Source organism: Amphibalanus amphitrite, unplaced genomic scaffold, assembly GCF_019059575.1.
Source record: "Amphibalanus amphitrite isolate SeventyFive unplaced genomic scaffold, NRLGWU_Aamphi_draft 000484F_arrow, whole genome shotgun sequence".
Taxonomy (NCBI): domain Eukaryota; kingdom Metazoa; phylum Arthropoda; class Thecostraca; order Balanomorpha; family Balanidae; genus Amphibalanus; species Amphibalanus amphitrite.
In genome coordinates, this window is record NW_024881978.1 from 183,735 (window position 1) to 203,237 (window position 19,503).

Consider the following 19,503-nt stretch of genomic DNA (forward strand, 5'->3'; position numbering starts at 1 on the left):
ATTTTTTTTTCGCGTGATTAGTTGACCTAGACAGATAATTCTTGCAATGAAAATACCGGCAGCCGGCTATATTTTTTTTTTTTTTTTTGGTAAAACTGGCCTCATATCTGAAAATGTCGTTGATGAACTCTCAGCTCTTGATAGTCAGTACATTTCGAGCAATCGCGAAATGATGCTTGAAGGTGGCAACCACCCTCTTGCTCTAAAGCAGAACAGCTACATCTTTTTAGATACAGTTATGCTCCCCCCCCCCCCAAAAAAAAAACAATAACGAATCCCAGTTTTCATAGCAGGCATTTCTGCTACACCACTAATTCAGTAGAGCAATGTAAATATGAGGCAATGTATGATGCTAAAAAGAGATGTGTAATTAATAGAATGATTTTATTCTTGTCGTGCAGACAAAAGTGCATGAGCACAGCCCTCAAGAACATGCGTCACATGCGCGTCCGACATAGAAAAATGTACACACAGACACAAACACACCAAAGAGGTCGCTGCTTTAGGGCTTTGAATAACATCTAATGCTGAAGGCAACAATGGACAGCACGAACACAAAAGAACATGAAGACGAGCAATAGGAGCCGGACTAGCGCTCAACAATGATGGCACATTCACAGCTTATAATGAGACATGGGACGTTGGGCTTTGGTATCGATTCTTTCTTGGTTTATTCATAGGAGTATCCAAACTTGCTCGACCCATAGGGCTCGGCCACCATCAGGGTGATGCCGTCGAAGGTGATCGTGCGCATGTTTCCCTGGCTGGCGCTGTAGGTGCTGTGGACGACGGGGATGGACGAGGCGCTGTAACCGGCCGACGTCACCTGTCCAGAGCTGGTGATGATGTCATCATCAGGGGCAGCAGCGGCGGCGGCGGCAGCAGCGTCGTAGGCAGCCCTGAAAGCGGCCTTGGCGGCTTTGACTTCAGCCGTATCCTCAACGTTGCCAGAAGCATCCAGGGGTGCAGCGGGGCCTGAGTAACCGGTAGCCACGGGAGCCGGAGCGAGGTACGCAGACTGAGGGACCGGAGCGCTGTAAGTAGCAATGTCGCTGGCCACGAAGGGGACTCCACTCACGATGATGTCATTATCGGGGGCAGCGGCAGCAGCAGCGGCGGCGGCATCGTAGGCAGCCCTGAAAGCAGCCTTGGCGGCCTTGACCTCGGCGGTATCATCGACATTACCGGAGGCATCCATGGGCGCAGCGGGTCCAGAGTACTTGATCGCTACGGGGGCCGGGGCCAGGTAGGTCGAGTGAGGAGCAGGAGCGCTGTACGTAACAGAGTGGACGGGAGCAGGGGCCGGGGCGCTGTAGGTGGCAGCGGGGACAGCGCCAGTGATGATGTTTACATCAGGAGCAGCCTCGGCAGCAGCGGCGAGAGCATCATAAGTAGCTTTGAAGGTTGCTTTAGCAGCCTTGACCTCAGCGGTGTCATCAACGTTGCCAGAGGCATCCAGGGGCGCGGCAGGTCCTGAGTACTTGATCGTTACGGGGGCCGGGGCCAGGTAGGCTGAATGAGGCGCCGGAGCGCTGTAGGAAACAGAGTGGACGGGAGCAGCAGGGGCAGGTCCAGTGATGATGTTCACATCAGGAGCAGCCTCGGCAGCAGCGGCTAGAGCATCGTAAGTAGCCCTGAAGGTGGCCTTGGCAGCCTTGACCTCAGCGGTGTCGTCAACGTTGCCGGAGGCATCCAGGGGCGCACCAGGACCCTGATACTTGATGGCCACGGGAGCAGGGGCCGGGGCGCTGTAGGTGGCAACGGGGACAGCGCCAGTGATGATGTTGACATCGGGAGCAGCGGCGGCAGCAGCGGCAGCGGCGTCGTAGGCAGCCTTGAAGCTAGCCTTGGCGGCCTTGACCTCAGCGGTGTCATCAACCTTTCCAGAGGCATCCAGAGGCGCAGCGGGTCCCGAGTACTTGATGGCCACGGGGGCCGGAGCCAGGTAAACCTGCTGAGGAGCAGGAGCGCTGTACGTAACAGAGTGGACGGGAGCAGCAGGGGCAGGTCCAGTGATGATGTTCACATCAGGGGCAGCCTCAGCAGCCGCAGCCAGGGCATCGTAGGTGGCCCTGAAGGTGGCCTTGGCAGCCTTGACCTCGGCGGTGTCCTCTACCTGCTCGGGGTGCGTAGCCAGCTCCTCCAGGGTGGCGTAGCGGACGGGGGTCTTGCTCACGTAGGTCCTGGTGGAGGGAGCACTAGGCTCCTTGAGAGACGTCACCACGTAGCCGTTGACGCCGGCAGTGTACTCGACGCTGCCGCCATCGGCGCCGAACTTTCCGCGCACCTCGTTGACGTCATCGCCCTCCTGGGCCTGGTAGAGGCCCTCGGCGGTGTCGAAGCCGTAGCTGTAGGAGCCGTCGTTCTGCTGCGTGTAGTACTGGGCCCGGCGTCCCTGGTTGACGACCGGGAGCTTCCAGCACTGGCAGCCAGCGACCAGCAAACCCAATACGACCTGTGAAGCATTCACATGAATATTATAATAACTTTTTCATGTACCTGATTTTAATTTGCATGCATTTTTTAAATAAGTTATCTTATTTTTTGCATAAAGCAAGAGTTGTATGTGCCGTGCTGCAGACACTAGACATTTTACGCATTTATGTAAAATGTTCATTACATGCAACCGAAAAATAAATGCGGCAAATTTAATGCAATGGCACACCATCACTATTTTCGAAGGACTAACATAGCTTTCCACTAGCTGAGCAATCGTCATATCATCAGAAACGACTACGGGACTGGCACGCAGACGGGTAGACTTTGTGTCAACTCACCAGACGAGCCGCCATGGTGAGACGGACGGTGAGAGTGTGAGAGTGTGCTGCTGATCCACCAGTGGACGCCGCTTATATAGTGCGGCGCTGAGCGGGGCTGTGGCCGCCGGCAGCGGGACTCTTCACGGCACCAAGGCCGGTCAGTGCAGTGGGCCGGCCGGACGGACGGGCGGCTCCTGCCGCTCCGAGCTACGTCTATTCTGTTTGATAGGTTGAAGTTGACATTACTAGCCTATCCTGTTATGCTAAATAATGTCATATTTATATTGAATCAATCATAGTGGATGATCTTCTTAATATTGAGAAACCACGATATTTATAATTATAAGTCACGAATTGCTGATTCTGTACCAACCGGAAGAGTAACTTTTGTAACACTTAGTTTGCTTTCACTTTAACACTGACAACCAAAACGATTCTCTATTCCCTTTGATCATGGTGTGTCATGCTCCTATAACTCTGCCGTTTTCCTGGCGGAATGCCCTTAACCCACGAGCCGCTGGGGGGGGGGGGGCATAAAGTTGCCCCCCCTTTACGTTTTGTGAAATATCTCCGAAACCTGATGAGCTACGAACGTGAAACTTGGCATAGCTTTAAATGAATACCTAGGCAATGTTTGAAGAAAGTTTGGTGGTTGTAGCACCTAAGAGGACGTCACAGTGACGTCATAAAGGTTTGTCGTTTTCCGATATGGACCGTTTCTGATGACGCTGAGCATGAAACTCGACTGTAAATGAACTAGACAGCACCTGCTGTCATCCTAAAACATCTAACTACACTTTTATCTAGTTTCTGACCAATAATCGGCCCTCTATATTCGGTCCCATATATCTGATGTATCGTGAGGAATATGAGAGTCGCAAATCTATAATTTCACTTATGACGTCACTGTGACGTCATTTCAAATGGGATCGACACCAAATTTGGACACAATCTCGGCTAGGTATTCAGGAAGATGTGTGCAAAGTTTCGCTTCTCTATGTCTTCGCGTTGCGACGATATCGTCGCAGAAGTAAAGGGGGGGCAACTATATGCCCCCCCCAGCGGCCGGCGGGTGGCGCGGAGGCCCAGCGGCCGCCGGGTTAAGATACTCAAATGGAATACACTGAGAACTGTTTTGATTCCTTTTAAGCATATTAGGGGTTTTGGTCTAAAACAACACCCTATATACTCGTATGATAAAATGAATGTCACCATCGTCGGTTCATTAAGGCATGGGCCATATGCTGTGAATACCAATTTTAATTTTCGAGGATATATTCTAACCGGATTGACTTGAACTTGACCCTGCCCTATGCTTGAATGACCCCAACATGAATCAGACACTCGTGTAGCACTTATGTATGTGTATATGAAGAATTGTGCACAGTCTTGGCAGAGTTTATGACGAGAGACGCCCAGTACGAGGTTCCGAAGTCCATGCTACTGAAATCCCAATTTCAGGTGTCTGATCTGACCTTGACCCGACCTGTGATCTTAAAACTCAACTTACAAGCTCTCATTCGAAGCGTCTCGTCGCTTTCATTCGTTTGCCGCCTCTCGCGTGGCGCTGCGCCTATTGATTCTTAACCCGCGAGTTGCTGGGGGGGGGGGGCGTTTAACGCCCCTACTTTTTTCGCCGGGCCATAGCATAAAAATGGCGCGCCGCAGGCGCGCCAAATTATGGTTACCTGTAGGGAATTGATTGAAGTTTATTTTGACAAAGTGTTGCAGACGTTCTTCAACTTGACTCAGTGGACTGTATAACTGTGTGTGTGTGTTGACGCCTCGCATCATTTGGTGTGGCGACCGGGGCCTGACAGGATATAGGTTGATATGGTAATGAGGCGAAATTGGGAATTTATAATATAAGAAGTGGATGCTATATGAATGGATATAATTTTGGATCAAGGTTTAACCCTATTCCTGGCGGGCTCCGCCGGGACAAGAAACTGGCGGGGGGGGGATTCGGCCCCCCCCTGAGATCTCGAGAACGAAACAAGATAGCGACAAGCGGTAAACGGCATCGGATACGCACGGCCAAGATCTACAATTTTTACAAAGGTCATTTTCAGGTCAGGTCAAAGATGACGTCACAGGGGTCGAAAAAGTCAAAATGGCGGCACTAGATATGGAGAGAGTTTTTCTCGAATAACTTTCGAATTAGTCAAGATAGGAACAAACTAAGGGCATCATCGTGATCCTCTCGTCAATCCGCATCGAATGATATATATGTTGACCTCGAAAGGTCAAGGTCAAAGGTTGACCTCAGGTCACGTGACCTCGAGGTCATCATGTATATCATTCGATGCGTCTTGACGAGCTGAACACAATGAGACCATCCACGCGTCTGTATCTTGTTCCTGTACGGAGTTATTGGCCAAAAACCTTTGGTGACCTTTGATGACGTCACATGACCTCACAGCTGCCCAACAGCAAAACAGACCTCAAGGTAGTGAAGGTTGATCGTATATGAAGTCATGTATGGTATATGGGGCCATTCCGACCCGTTTTAGTGGTAAAAACAGGGAGTTGATTTTTCCCCCATTGACTTATAATGGGGAGGTCGCGAAATTGACCTGACCTTAGGTCACCGATATCAAAATTCCGAGATATACAAATTGCACATACTGGTACCCTAACTAAACCCTGAAGAGAAGAAATTGATCGGTCAAAAACTCTAGCTCTGGCGTGATTGCAAACTTTTCTGAGGTAGCGTCACCAAACCGCCTCTGGTGACCTGACCTGAGGTCAGATCAACTCAAAATTTTCAGACATGTTGCGTAGAAGCCTTTTAGGAAAAGTCAGAAAATTTGAGCTTCCTAGCTCAACGCGTTTGGGAGATATAACCAAAAAACCTCAGGGGGGGCTCCTGAGGCCCCCCCCGCCAGGAATAGGGTTAAGAGCACTCTTTTCAGAGCGACAAAGGAACCCTCTTTACAGAGAGCATGTTAAGACCTAAAAGTGTATGCAGAGCCCTCTTTTCAGAGAGACAAAGGAACCCTCTTTACAGAGAGCATGTTAAGACCTAAAAGGGTATGCAGAGCCCTCTTTTCAGAGAGACAAAGGAACCCTCTTTACAGAGAGCATGTTAAGACCTAAATATAGAGCCCTCTTTACAGAGAGACAAAGGAACCCTCTTTTCAGAGAGCAAGAGGTATTAGGAAAATAAGGAATCAGATAGGAATGATAAGTAGACCCGGTCACCGTGAAATAAAAGACTGTGCGAACTGACTGTGTGCCACTCTCCCCGTGCTCTTATCCGCCGCTGCACTCCACTCTTCACCATTCACAAACACAAGATTCTTCCGAACTGGTGAGTATTGCAGATGGCGAATAGGCGATGACAACACAGTATCACTGACAAGAAGAGTCGGCCAGAGAGAGCGAGGCAGTGCTCTCTCGGCGCCGAAAAGTAAAGAAGTGAGAGCGAGGGCTGCTCCCGCCCCGTTTATGTACTGGGTCGGGAGGACACAGATGGCGACGGAAGTAATGAAATAACAAAGAAGCTACACACTACACAGCGTCCTGGTAACCCTACCACGCGGTCGGCACATGTCGGCCTAACGGCTCCGACCCGCCGGGGACACAGTTCCACGTGCGACGCCACGCCAGCCCACCCCCTCCCCCCGGGTCAGTCCCTCCGGTAACAGCGCATCCTTTCATACAACTGCAGCTGTAGGACACGGTCGCAGGGCGAGAGGAGCGTCCCATCACCCGATCACTGCCATAAAGTCTCTCGCGGACGGCCCATCTGCCGGCGGCGTGGCAGGGGGATGGGGCGGCGGCGGCGCGGAGCGGCGCCGGCCGGGATCACGAATCGGCCCGGCCCGGCAGCTACGATCAGAGCCGAAATGAGCCGCAACACCAACTACCTAGTGCAGTTTGTCGGCAACATCACTCCCCCCTGTGTTTAGATATGCATTCTATTCACACACACTAAGGAGACGACAAACGTTCCGGCACATCCACTAACTGCATCTCATCACACCGCCGTCGCTGCTGTACGGCGACAGCGGCAGTAGTCCGCTCCTTGAAGACGTTCCGGCTGGTCGCCGCCCTTCACTACGCTGGCCAGGATGTTTGGCTTCACCTCCTCCATGTCGTCCGTCAGCGGCGGCGGTGGCGCTTGTGCCGGCCAGTTCTCTTCGTCGTCGCTCAGGAACGCTGGGCCGCTCAGCCACCGGCTCTCGGATGTGAGTTCGGAGGCAGCCAGTCCCCTCGAGCAGTCATCGGCCGGGTTCATCACCGTTTCCTCTCATCACATCCCTCCTTGACTCCTTCTCCCAACTCCTTCTTCTTCCACCTCACGACTACTTGCACTCCTCCTCTAAGAAGCATATTTTGGTAGTCGGTCGCGTGTACAGCTTGCCACTGGCGGTCCGGATCTCGGCTGAGCGGACCCGGCCATCGGCCGCAGGAAACACGCGGCTGACGCGGGCCAGCGGCCACGAGCCCCGTGACATTGCTGGCTCGACCATCATCACGAGATCACCGACCTCCAGGTTGCGTCGCTCTTGATATCACTTGCTTCTCTGTGTGAGCGTCGGTAAACTCGGTATGTACTCCTTTGTCCATCGTCTCCAGACGTGTTCCGCCACGGCCTGAGATTGCTTCCACCGGCGTCGGCTGCACACGTCCCGCTCTCCCACGAGGCCTGGTGCCAGATGCCTGTGGGCGCCGCTGAGCAGGAAGTGGTTTGGCGTAAGGGCCTCGGGATCGGTCGGCTCGGAGCTGACGTAGGTGAGGGGGCGGCTGTTCACCATATGCTCCACTTCAGCGAGCACCGTCATGAGCACCTCGTCGGTGAGTGTCTGGCGACCCACAACAATCCTCAGGGAGTTCTTCACGGAGCGGACCATCCTCTCCCACACTCCTCCCATGTGACTCGCTGCCGGAGGATTGAAGTGCCAGTCCACCTCAAACGCGCTGAGCTTCTCTGCCAGTTTCTTTTCCATGGCACGGAGCTCCGCTCTCAGTTCACGCTGGCTTCCGACGAAGTTGGTGCCGTTGTCAGAGAAGATGGCTGCTGGCTTTCCCCGTCTGGCAAAGAGGCGCCGCAGCGCCATGATGCAACTGTCTGTGTCCAGGCTGTATACAACTTCCAGATGAATTGCTCTGGTGGCCATGCATGTGGCGATCAGCCCGTATCTCTTTTCAGTTCTGCGAAAACGCTTCACGAACAGAGGCCCGAACATATCTACCCCGGTACTGCTGAAGGGCCGGGTGGCGTCAAACCTTGCTGCGGGCAGACTGGCCATTCGCGGGGGCCTCGGGAGTGCTCTGAGCCGCCGGCAGGTGGGGCACCCCTGCAAGAGTTGTTTCACTGCAGCTCTTCCCCTCACGACACAGTACTTCTGTCTGGTTTCGTTCAATGTCTGCTCAACGCCTGCATGACCGCAGCTCTCATGCTTTTGCAGGATGACAAGGCGGGTGACTTCGCCTCGAGGAGGAAGTATGACCGGATGCCGGGCATCTTCTGGGATTGGAGCGTTTTCCAATCGTCCGCCGACTTTCATCAGCCCATCATCGCTGCTGTACGGCGACAGCGGCAGCAGTCCGCTCCTTTTAGGCAGCTCATTTCCAAGCGCCAGGCTGCGTGTTTCTTCGGGATAGGCGGCTCTTTGTGCCCGTCTTAGGATGAGGACTTCAGCTTCGTCCAGCTCTTCAGACTTCAGGGGACCAGTGCGGCGTGTCTCGCCGTTCGACGCACGTGCGGCTGCGTTGTGAGCGAAGCGTTTCATCCACGCCACCACTCGACGGTACTTCAGCCAGGATGAAAACTTGCTGGGGTCAGGCTCCAGCTGGTCGTCGTCATGCACTACACTGGCCAGGACGCTCGGCCTCACTTCCTCCGTGTCATCCATCAGCGGTGCAGGTGGTGTTTGCGCCGGCCAGTTCTCTTCGTCGTCGCTCAGGAACGCTGGGCCGCTCAGCCACCGGCTCTGGGACGTGAGTTCAGAGGCAGCCAGTCCTCTCGAGCAGTCGTCGGCTGGGTTCATCTTTCCTGGGACGTGTCGCCACGTGCCGCCTGCAGTCAACTCCTTCACTTCAGCTACCCGGTTAGCCACGAAGGTGTGGAATCTCCGTGACTCATTTGAGAGGTACTGCAGGACCACGCTGCTGTCTGACCAGAAGAACATCGCATCGGGCTTGCGCGAGAGCTCCTCCACCACGGTACTGGCGAGTCTGGCTCCCAGCAGAGCGGCCTGTAGCTCTAGCCGTACGATAGACAGCTTTTTCAGGGGCGCCACCCTGTTCTTGGCTATCAGGAACCTGCACTGGTGCATGCCGCTGGTTGTAGTTGACCTCATGAAGATGACAGCTCCGAAGGCTGCTTCTGATGCATCGCAAAAGACGTGGAGCTGTTGACATTTCACGTCCTCCTCCGGTCTGATGCACCTTGGGATGCTGATGTTCTGCAGGCATTCGGAGTCGCGGAGCCAGTCGCGCCACTCTTCCATCTCTGGTTCAGGCAGGGTGTCGTCCTATGCCAAATGGTGGGACCACAGACGCTGCATCATGAGTCTGGCCTTTACCGTGAACGGTGAAGCTATCCCCAGCGGATCGAATACAGAGGCTGTTCGGCTCAGGACTCCCCGCTTCGTCAGCAGTTCATCGGCTTCCCGGAGACGAAACCCCAGGGTGTCTTGGTTCTCGTTCCAGACGACTCCTAGAGTCTTCTCAGCTGTAGCCGTCGGCGCACCCAGGCAGAGGTTACCGTCCGGATTGGCCAGCTCATTGGTTGAAGTGCCTTCCAGAACTTCGCGTCTGTTGCTCCTCCATTTAGTCAACTTGAATCCTCCTTCAGCGAGGGCTCGGGTGGCCTCTTGCTTCACATGCTTGGCGGTGTTCACATCCACGTCAGACAGCAAGAAGTCGTCCATGTAGAAGCTTCGTTGGATCTGCTCGGGTTCTCTGGGAGGTGCTGTCCCTTCTTCATTCCAGTGATCTTGGAGGGCTCTTCTGAGGACATAGTTGGCAATGGCTGGTGACGATCGAGCTCCGAAGATCAGTACCTGCATTTGGTACATATCCGGTGGCCGGTTGCTGTCCATATCTCGCCACAGGAAGCTCAGGGCGGGCTGGTCGTCTTCGTTGATCATTATTTGATGGTACATCTGCGTGATGTCTGCTGCGACTGCCACAGGGCCCTCCCGGAAGCGGAGGAGGACACCTGGCAAGCTTTGCAGCAGGTCAGGGCCGGTTAGCAGCTTCCCATTCAGGGAGGTTCCGCGGTAAGCCGCAGCGGCGTCGAAGACGACCCGTACCTTTCCTGGTTTATTGGGATTGGTGACAGCGTGGTGAGGCAGGAGCCACCGCCTTCTGGTAGGAGCCGAAGCCTCTTCAACCGTGAGCTTTCTGGCATGTCCTGCGGCGATGTAGGCTTCAATCGTGGCCCTGTATTTGACGGCTATGTCCGGCTGCTTCTCCAGCTTTCTCTCTGTGGCTTGAAGTCGCTTCATGGCCAGTACTTTGTTGTTTGGAAAACTGGCATCGCTCTCCCTCCACAGCAGGCCCGTCTTGTATCGTCCTTCGTCTTTGGTTGTATTCTCTTCCAGCATCTTGAAAGCCCTTTCATCCTCCCTTGATCGGGGAGCTGTCGCGCGGTATCTAGTCCCGAAAGACTCTGTAGACCACCACTCATTAACAGCTGCAGACAACTCGTCCTCCGGCTCCGTCAGTAGCAGCTTCGTGGACATAACTTGGCGCAAGCTGCTGGGAACAATGGCCGAGACTGATCCTGTCAGTGCCCACCCGAGGTCGGTCTTCACGGCTACTGGTTGATTGGGGCGTCCCACACGCGTCTCTCTTTGCAGGACTGCTTCCAAGACGTTGGCTCCGATAAGCAGTTCCACCTGCCCCCCGTCGTACTGTGGGAACTCAAGTCCGCGAAGATGTTCGCATCCTTTGAGCTGACTTCTTGCTACCACAGGGGCAGTCACGTTGAGAGCTGGGACGGACCACACTTCAGGGATTTTGATGTCATTCTTCTTTCCATCAGCAATGCACTTATGGTCAATGAGACGCGCTGCGAGGACTTCTGAGCGCCACTTCCTTCCACGTTTTGAATTCGAAGTTGGCGACGGTGCCCAGCGATCCCCAGGTCGCGTAGGACGTCTTCACTGCAGAGGGATGTTTGCGCCCCGGTATCGAGCAGCGCAAGAACCTCTTTCGAGCCTCTGATGCCATGGACTTGGACCCGAACTACCTGAAGCAAGGTGTCTCAGTGACGCCGCTACGAACGGTGCGCTGCTACTGCCTTCTTCCTTGTGAGGCTTGTCGGCTACCGCTTGTCCTTTGTTGTCATGAAGCAGCGGGTGATGCTTGAACTTGCAGCCCTCGATACCGCACCTCCTGGCCATCCTGCACTTCCGGCTCCAGTGTCCTTTGCCAAGACACGAAAAACACAGCCCTTCGGCGCTCACGATATCCAGTCTGGCTTCAGTAGTTTTGGCCTTGAACGTCGGGCAGTTTGGGAGCTTGTGCATGCCCTCGCACATCACACATGCCCTTCGTGATTCTGGATCTGCCGAAGGAGTGGCGCCTGTCGCGAATGCCGACTTTATTGCCGTCCCTCCTTCTCTGGACTTGGCTGTTCCTTTTCTGTCGTTCGTCACAGACTGGCTGGCAGAGTGGCTAAGGACATCGACTTCTGTCTTCAACCATGAGCTGAACGCCTCCAGGGTGGGTCGCACTGGTCGGAGCCTATGCACTTCTCGGCCCCATTCTCGACCAAGCTCGACTGGTAGCCTCTCCACCACTCTTCTCAGGTTTTCGCTGCTCGCTAGGTCGCTTGAGTAGCCCAGATTGCGAAGAACTGTCACCGTGTTGTGGACGACTGAGTAGAATTGCTCCATGGCTGGGAGGTCCATGAGAGATGGCGGGGTGGAGGTGAAGATCTCTCGCAGATGGGCCTGTATGATGTCTTCCTCTCTGCCGAAGCGTTCCTGCAAGGTCTTGAGAGCCTCCTGGTAGAGTTCCCCGTTGAAGAGCATGCCGTTGATGGCTTGGGCAGCTGGTCCCTCCAACGCGTTTTGAAGGTGTGCCATGCGCTCGGAGTCTGACAACGACGGCTGATTATGAACCAAAGCTTTAAACAGCCCAATCCAGCGTGGCCACTCTTGAGCGCTTCCTCGGAACGTCGGCAGGGTAAGACGTGGGATGCTCTTCACAAACGCCGATTGTTGATGAAACAAAGGCTGTTGCTCAGAGCGAACATCTGTCACCCAGTTAGCGGGATGCTGTTCGTTCTTGCTGCTCGGCAGCTCGGCGTTGTTTGCGGCTGTCTGCTGCTCAGGTTGCAGTGTTCGGCGCTGTTCTTGTGGCGGTGGTCTACGCTGAGGCAGGTCGACCGTTACTGGACCCTCCGCCACATTGCACTCCCTGGGGACCAGAGCGACGTTCTCGCCATCGAAATCGTGCCGTCTCTCCCACTCAAGGTCGCTCTCAGCTGCCTTGCAGAGACGTGCCTTCACAAGCGCTCGTTCAACCTCTTCCTCCATAGCCTTCTCCTCCAGCATGTCCTCTTGCTTCCTCAGAATGTCCTCTTGCTCTTTCTTCAGCATGTCCTCTTGCTTCCTCAGCATGTCCTCTTGCTCTTTCTTCTGCCGCTTCAGCATGTCCTCTTGCTCTCTCTTCTGCCTTTCTCATTCCTTTCTTGCCCTGAGATGCTTCACCTCGAGGGCCTTCATCTCTGCAGTTATTTCAGCCTCCCTTACCACTGTTGAGGCCTTTGAGCATTCTGAAGCCCGGGACCCACTGACCTTACTTCCGTCTCGCCGTGGAGCGAGCGACATCGGCTTCCCCTCTGTCTCGGACGCTGAGCAGCCTGAGGACTTCAACTTGATGGCATCTTCGATAGCCTTGACTGTTGAGGCGTGCCTGGCAGTCATCCGGGTGGCATACTCTTCTGATTCTTCTATCTCACTCACTTCCTGCACCTTCTCCGCGTAATCATCATTTATCTTCAGGACGCCGTCCAGCGCCGTGTTCAGGGCCTCAAGCCGCTTCCTTAGTTCCTCTTCGTTCGCACGGCAAGTGATTTGTGTCTCAGCGGCGTTACAGGCACGGGTGAACTGGGCGGCCTTGCGGCCACGCTGCAGCTTCAGGACCTTCAGCTCACTGGTGGCTGTTCCTTCCTTCACTCCGTCATCGACCCTGTTCTGCGGCATCGCCTTCCCGTTGCTTTCCTCTGTAGAATCTTGAGGCGTCAGGGCTCCCAACTCTCCAGCAGCACGTCCATTCTCTGCTCCAGCGCCGTCGCCGCTCCGTAGCATCATCTCTCTGTCGTCTCCCTCCTTTGAATCTTCCATTAGTTTTAACTTAGATCCTGCAGGGGGCGAGTTGATACCACTTGACGAACACTGGCGAGGGTTGCTACTGCGGGCTGTGCCTTTGGGCCTCTTCCTCTGACTTCTCACCTCTGGCCGGGATCATCCGGCCCGGAGGACCAGAAAATGTTGCAGACGTTCTTCAACTTGACTCAGTGGACTGTATAACTGTGTGTGTGTGTTGACGTCTCGCATCATTTGGTGTGGCGACCGGGGCCTGACAGGATATAGGTTGATATGGTAATGAGGCGAAATTGGGAATTTATAATATAAGAAGTGGATGCTATATGAATGGATCTCTGGATCACGAACTCTCTGTTCCGCTGACAAAGATTTGTCGCTTGTCCCTGAGTACTGGCCAGTTTCCTCGTATTTGGCGGCGGAGTCACGTAGTTCCTGTACATAAAAAAGGTAGCCGTCAAGATGCCAACAATTACCGTCCTGTCTCGCTCTTGTCCATCTGTTCCAAGGTATTGGAGCGTGTGGTATGTGATCAGCTGATTCAGCACGTGTCGCCGGTGCTGTCAACCGATCAGCATGGCTTCCTCGCTGGTCGTTCGTGTGAATCGAACTTAACATGTCATATGTATCAGCTGTGGGGGTCAGTCGCGAGTGGTCATCAGACAGATGTTATTTACACGGACTATTCTTCCGCTTTTACCTCTGTTAATCATGAGCTGTTGCTGCACAAACTTAAAAACTCTTATCATCTGACTGGCGCCGCCCTAAGCTGGTTTCGATCGTACCTTTATGATAGAGAACAGTGCGTTGTACTGAATGGTAAAAAATCTGACTGGACCCCAGTCGTATCTGGGGTGCCCGAAGGCAGTATCTGCGGACCGATCCTGTTTGTCTTGTATTGCAATGACGTAGCTGAGCACCTCAGCTCAACATGTCTTTTGTATGCCGATGATATGAAGCTCAGTCGGTGCATTCGCTCTCCCTGTGACGCTGCACTTCTTCAACGCGATGTGGATAAATTTTTTGAGTGGTCTTCGGTCTGGAAATTACATCTGAACCCAGCTAAATGCAAGGTCATTACTTTCACTCTTCGGAAAAAGCCAATTGTTTCTGCCTATCACATTAACCATTTAGCATTAGAGCGCGTCTCTGAGATGCGAGATCTAGGTGTTATTCTCGATTCAAAATTGACATTTGGTTCACACATTGACAGCGTTGTGGGGAGGGCGAATCGTGCCCTGGGTATGTATTTACGCTCCCTGTCATCCCATCGTGTGCATGGGGAAAGGAAGTTTCCACCATTCCCCTTGATAGCCGGTTTCAATGCTCACATCCGCTCCGTTATAGAATTCGTCAGTGTAATTTGGGCGGGAGCTGCGAAAACGCATCTTAGACGCATTGAAAGGATTCAACACAAGTTTATAATGTGGCTTGCGGTACATTCAACCAGACCTTGCGAATCCTTGGACTATGGTGCTCTGCTACAGCATTTTGGTGTTTTAAGCATTGGTAGACGACTTGCGCTGAACGATTTTAACTTTATACACAATGTTTTCTCTGGACGCGTTAGCTCACTCAATGTTCTGAGCATGTTCTCCATTGCCGTTCCCAGCGGTCGGACTCGATCTCGGGCTGTTTTGCATGAGCCCACAGCTAGGGTGGACACTATCAGAAACGGTATGTTTTGTCGTCTTCCACGCCTTGTGAATGACCTGTGCGCCAGACAGCCTACTGCTGACTTGTTTGACAGGAAAGTTGCGTTCAAGGCCGAGGCTCGCGCATATGTTCGAACATGTTCCTTATGAACTTGTGTTTTTAACTTTTAACTTTTAACCTGATATGATGCTCTATTTATGCATAAGGTGATCTCTATTTGACTCCGTCTTTAATTGGGTATGTCCTGTTGACGGTTATACCAAATACACAATACACAATGGATATAATTTTGGATCAAGGTTTAAGAGCACTCTTTTCAGAGCGACAAAGGAACCCTCTTTACAGAGAGCATGTTAAGACCTAAAAGTGTATGCAGAGCCCTCTTTTCAGAGAGACAAAGGAACCCTCTTTACAGAGAGCATGTTAAGACCTAAAAGGGTATGCAGAGCCCTCTTTTCAGAGAGACAAAGGAACCCTCTTTACAGAGAGCATGTTAAGACCTAAATATAGAGCCCTCTTTACAGAGAGACAAAGGAACCCTCTTTTCAGAGAGCAAGAGGTATTAGGAAAATAAGGAATCAGATAGGAATGATAAGTAGACCCGGTCACCGTGAAATAAAAGACTGTGCGAACTGACTGTGTGCCACTCTCCCCGTGCTCTTATCCGCCGCTGCACTCCACTCTTCACCATTCACAAACACAAGATTCTTCCGAACTGGTGAGTATTGCAGATGGCGAATAGGCGATGACAACACGGTATCACTGACAAGAAGAGTCGGCCAGAGAGAGCGAGGCAGTGCTCTCTCGGCGCCGAAAAGTAAAGAAGTGAGAGCGAGGGCTGCTCCCGCCCCGTTTATGTACTGGGTCGGGAGGACACAGATGGCGACGGAAGTAATGAAATAACAAAGAAGCTACACACTACACAGCGTCCTGGTAACCCTACCACGCGGTCGGCACATGTCGGCCTAACGGCTCCGACCCGCCGGGGACACAGTTCCACGTGCGACGCCACGCCAGCCCACCCCCTCCCCCCGGGTCAGTCCCTCCGGTAACAGCGCATCCTTTCATACAACTGCAGCTGTAGGACACGGTCGCAGGGCGAGAGGAGCGTCCCGTCACCCGATCACTGCCATAAAGTCTCTCGCGGACGGCCCATCTGCCGGCGGCGTGGCAGGGGGATGGGGCGGGGAGCATTCATTCTGGCCAGGGTTCATAATGTCCAGGGTACGTTATGCCCAGTGTCGAAATGGCCAGTGCCTTAAATGGGCCAGAGTTCATAATGTCCAGGGATTGCATGGTCCAAATGCGGCCAACTGGCTGCAGATAGGGTATATTCAAAGAGGCCAGGGTTCATAATGTCCAGGGGACGATGTGTCCAGTGTTCGAAATGGCCAGGGTTCATAATGTCCAGGGCACGATGTGTCCAGTGTTCAAAATGGCCAGAGTTCATAATGTCCAGGGCACGATGTGTCCAGTGTTCAAAATGGCCAGTGCCTTGAATGGGCCAGAGTTCATAGTGTCCAGGGATTACATAGTCACTGAAAGTGACGTCATTATGTAAAAAACACGGAACCAGCTCAATGCGAAGCAGTGCAGTGCCGAAGGCAATGCCTTAGGAGAGATTACAGGCAATAGTAAATCAAATATTTTTAGGTTAAGTGGTTATGTATCTGGCTTCAGGCCGAAGGCCTGAAGCCTGATGCATAACCACTTAACCTAAAAATATTTGATTTACTATTGCTTGCAATCTATTCATGCGAGAAACTATTTTCTTATCCCCGGTAGGCAAACATCATTACCTAAGGTTAGGTTAGGTTAGGTTAGGTTAGGTTAGGTTAGGTTAGGTTATTTTAGGTTAGGTTAGGATAGGTTAGGTTTGGTTGGGTTGGGTGGACTATGTAATCCCTGGACACTATGAACTCTGGCCCATTCAAGTCACTGGCCATTTTGAACACTGGACATATCGTGCCCTGGACATTATGAACCCTGGCCATTTCGAACACTGGACACATCGTGCCCTGGACATTATGAACCCTGGCCATTTCGAGCACTGGACACATCGTGCCCTGGACATTATGAACCCTGGTCTCTTTGAATTTACCCTATCTGCAGCCAGTTGGCCACATTTGGACCATGTAATCCCTGGACAATATGAACACTGGCCAATTCAAGGCACTGGCCATTTCGAGCACTGGACACATCACGCCCTGGACATTATGAACCCTGGCCTAAATAATACGCACCCGATGGGGCGGCGGCGGCGCGGAGCGGCGCCGGCCGGGATCACGAATCGGCCCGGCCCGGCAGCTACGATCAGAGCCGAAATGAGCCGCAACACCAACTACCTAGTGCAGTTTGTCGGCAACACAAAGTTTCAAAAAAATCGGTCGGAAAATTTTTGAGATATCGAGGTTTTAGTGACGTCATGATTTCTGAGTTTTCGACCAAAAACGGCATATGTTCCAAAAATCATATAAAATCACAGAATAGACATACAGACATGCCGTAAACGCCATTAGACTGCCAATACCATGAACAATCAAATGGCTATCTTCGATTATTGATTATCGTTCCGCATTTTCCAGAATCTTGAACTGAATCTTGGCAATTTCTCGTGACTACTTCACGACCATGATACATGCATTTCTTAAATTGAACTTTTTGAGCCAAACAGGTACACATATGATAAAATGAATGCCACCATCGTGTTCTACGCCCCAAATTACCCATAAAACATGGTGTCACAGGCTGCGAATATCAGTTTTGATTTTCGGGGATATGTGCCTACCCGGTTGACCTGACCTTGACCCTGACCTATGCTTGACTGACCCCTACATGGAGCTGACACTCCTGTAGGCCTTATATGATGGATTGTGCACCGTTTTGACAGAGTTACTGACGAGAGGCGCCCATTGCGAAGTCCTGAAGTCCATGCTACTGAAAGCCCGATTTTAGGTGTTTGACCTGCCCTTGACCCGACCTGTAACCTCAAAATTCAACTTTAAACCCGCGACCTGGTGGGGGGGGGCTATTTTTTGCCCCCCCTCCAGACTTTTCGATATATCTCCAGAACCGCTGCGCCGATCGTCACCAAACTTTCAGCACCCTCCCGGACATTAATTTTACACATGGTGACCAAAAAGTTTTCCAAAGGCTATGATAGGTTGGCCGGAAATGACGTCAGAGTGACGTCATGTTCTGCCGTTTTCGACCCAAAAAAGGGTTTCGCGGGAAGAGCTGTCAGGCCTATAGCTTTGCACATACAGAAAAATGATAAACATAAAAGCTGTAGAATTGACAGGGCTACAAAACTGCTATCTCGGATTTTTGAAATTTTTGGATTTTGACCCCCAAAAATCAAAAAAATATTTTTTTTTGGATACAATGATCGAAAAATCCAAAAAGTTTTTTGAATTTCGCAAAAACCGGAATATATGTGATAGTCCTTACCGCCTTCCATCCACATACCAAATTTGAGATTGATACCTCATTTTTTTGGCGAAGTTATAGCGAAAAAACTGTTCAAAATTGATGACGTCAAATTTTCAAACTCAATTTTTCGCAATTCTAGAACCCGTAGCGCAAAACAAAGACCACCGTTAGACTCCCCGTGACAAGCTGCATCGAATCAATACCCATTTTATGCAAAACTATCAACTTTAAAATTTGACCTTTTTTGGCCTGACCTTGACCTGACCTTCACCTGAACTTCACCAGAAAGTGACCTAAGCCGTACCTGATAGTCTTATAACCAACACCATTGAGTTGGAAATGAAAAATTGGCCATAAAACATGCATCACACAACGTTAGTAAAGTTGGGCTCATGTGACCTGACCTGTGACCCTTGGTGACCTGACCTGTGACCTGACCTGGTATTGTCAGTGACCTCTAATAGCAACATATCTACTAGGCAACTGACGCCCTATCACTGATTCTCGACAAAATGCGTTTTCCTCGGTGTTATAGCGCATTCCCTAGAAGACCCGTGAACGGTGAAACATTTCATCTTTGACCTGACCTGTGACGTCATCGGTGACCCCGAGGTCAATGAAATTTGGTTTCCCACGACAAATTTGACAGGCCTTTCAAACGCCGTTTGAATTTTGCGGATTCGTCCAGTAGTTTCGGAGATACGAGGGGGGCAAAAAATAGCCCCCCCCCCACCAGGTCGCGTTATAACCAGACCCCACCAGGGCGCGGGTTAAAGTACTCATCTGAAGCGTCTCGTCGCGTTCTTTCGTTTGCCGCCTCGTGCGTTTCGCTGCGACTATTGGTTCTCGAGTTATCGGCTGGGGGCGTTTAATGCCCCCCCCCCCCAGCAAACGGTGGGTGGCGAAATACCCCAGCAACTGCCGGGTTAAGTTATCGGCTAGGGGCGTTTAACACACACCCCCTCCCCCAGCAACTGGCGGGTGGCGAAATACCCCAGTAACTCCGGGTCAGGTTGACCACAGTCACAGAATAAGTTATATAAATTTATATATATATATATATATATATATATATATATATATATATATATATATATATATATATATATATATATATATATATATATATATATATATATATATATATATATATATATATATATATATATCCCTCGCACGACCAGGCCATTTCTCATAACACGAACGACCAGGGGGGGGTTACGACCCCCCCTGGCGTTTCGAAACGGAAGGTCGTAGAGCTTAGCGGAAAAAACCAACGGATTGCTCTCAACGAGATCTCGCGATTGGTGGTATATTTTTTGGTCCTAGGTCAACATTTGACCTACTTATGACCGGTCAAAGGT

At 51.9% G+C, this 19,503-nt stretch overlaps 1 protein-coding gene across 2 annotated transcripts; it reads right to left on the bottom strand.

The window, feature by feature from the left end:
* Positions 1–268: 268 nt before the first annotated feature.
* Positions 269–2,922, bottom strand: LOC122392400 (skin secretory protein xP2-like). Of its 2 annotated transcripts, XM_043387223.1 has the most exons (3): positions 2,778–2,886; positions 1,148–2,455; positions 269–910 (listed from the first exon to the last, which is right to left on the bottom strand). In XM_043387223.1, exons 1-3 carry the CDS (start codon positions 2,790–2,792, stop codon positions 671–673), a joined length of 1,563 nt encoding a protein of 520 aa, XP_043243158.1. In that variant the 5' UTR covers positions 2,793–2,886; the 3' UTR covers positions 269–670. The 2 variants fall into 2 exon arrangements, with proteins under 2 accessions (XP_043243158.1, XP_043243156.1); XM_043387221.1 differs by having other exon boundaries at positions 269–2,455; positions 2,778–2,922.
* Between the last annotated feature and the right edge of the window lie 16,581 nt (positions 2,923–19,503).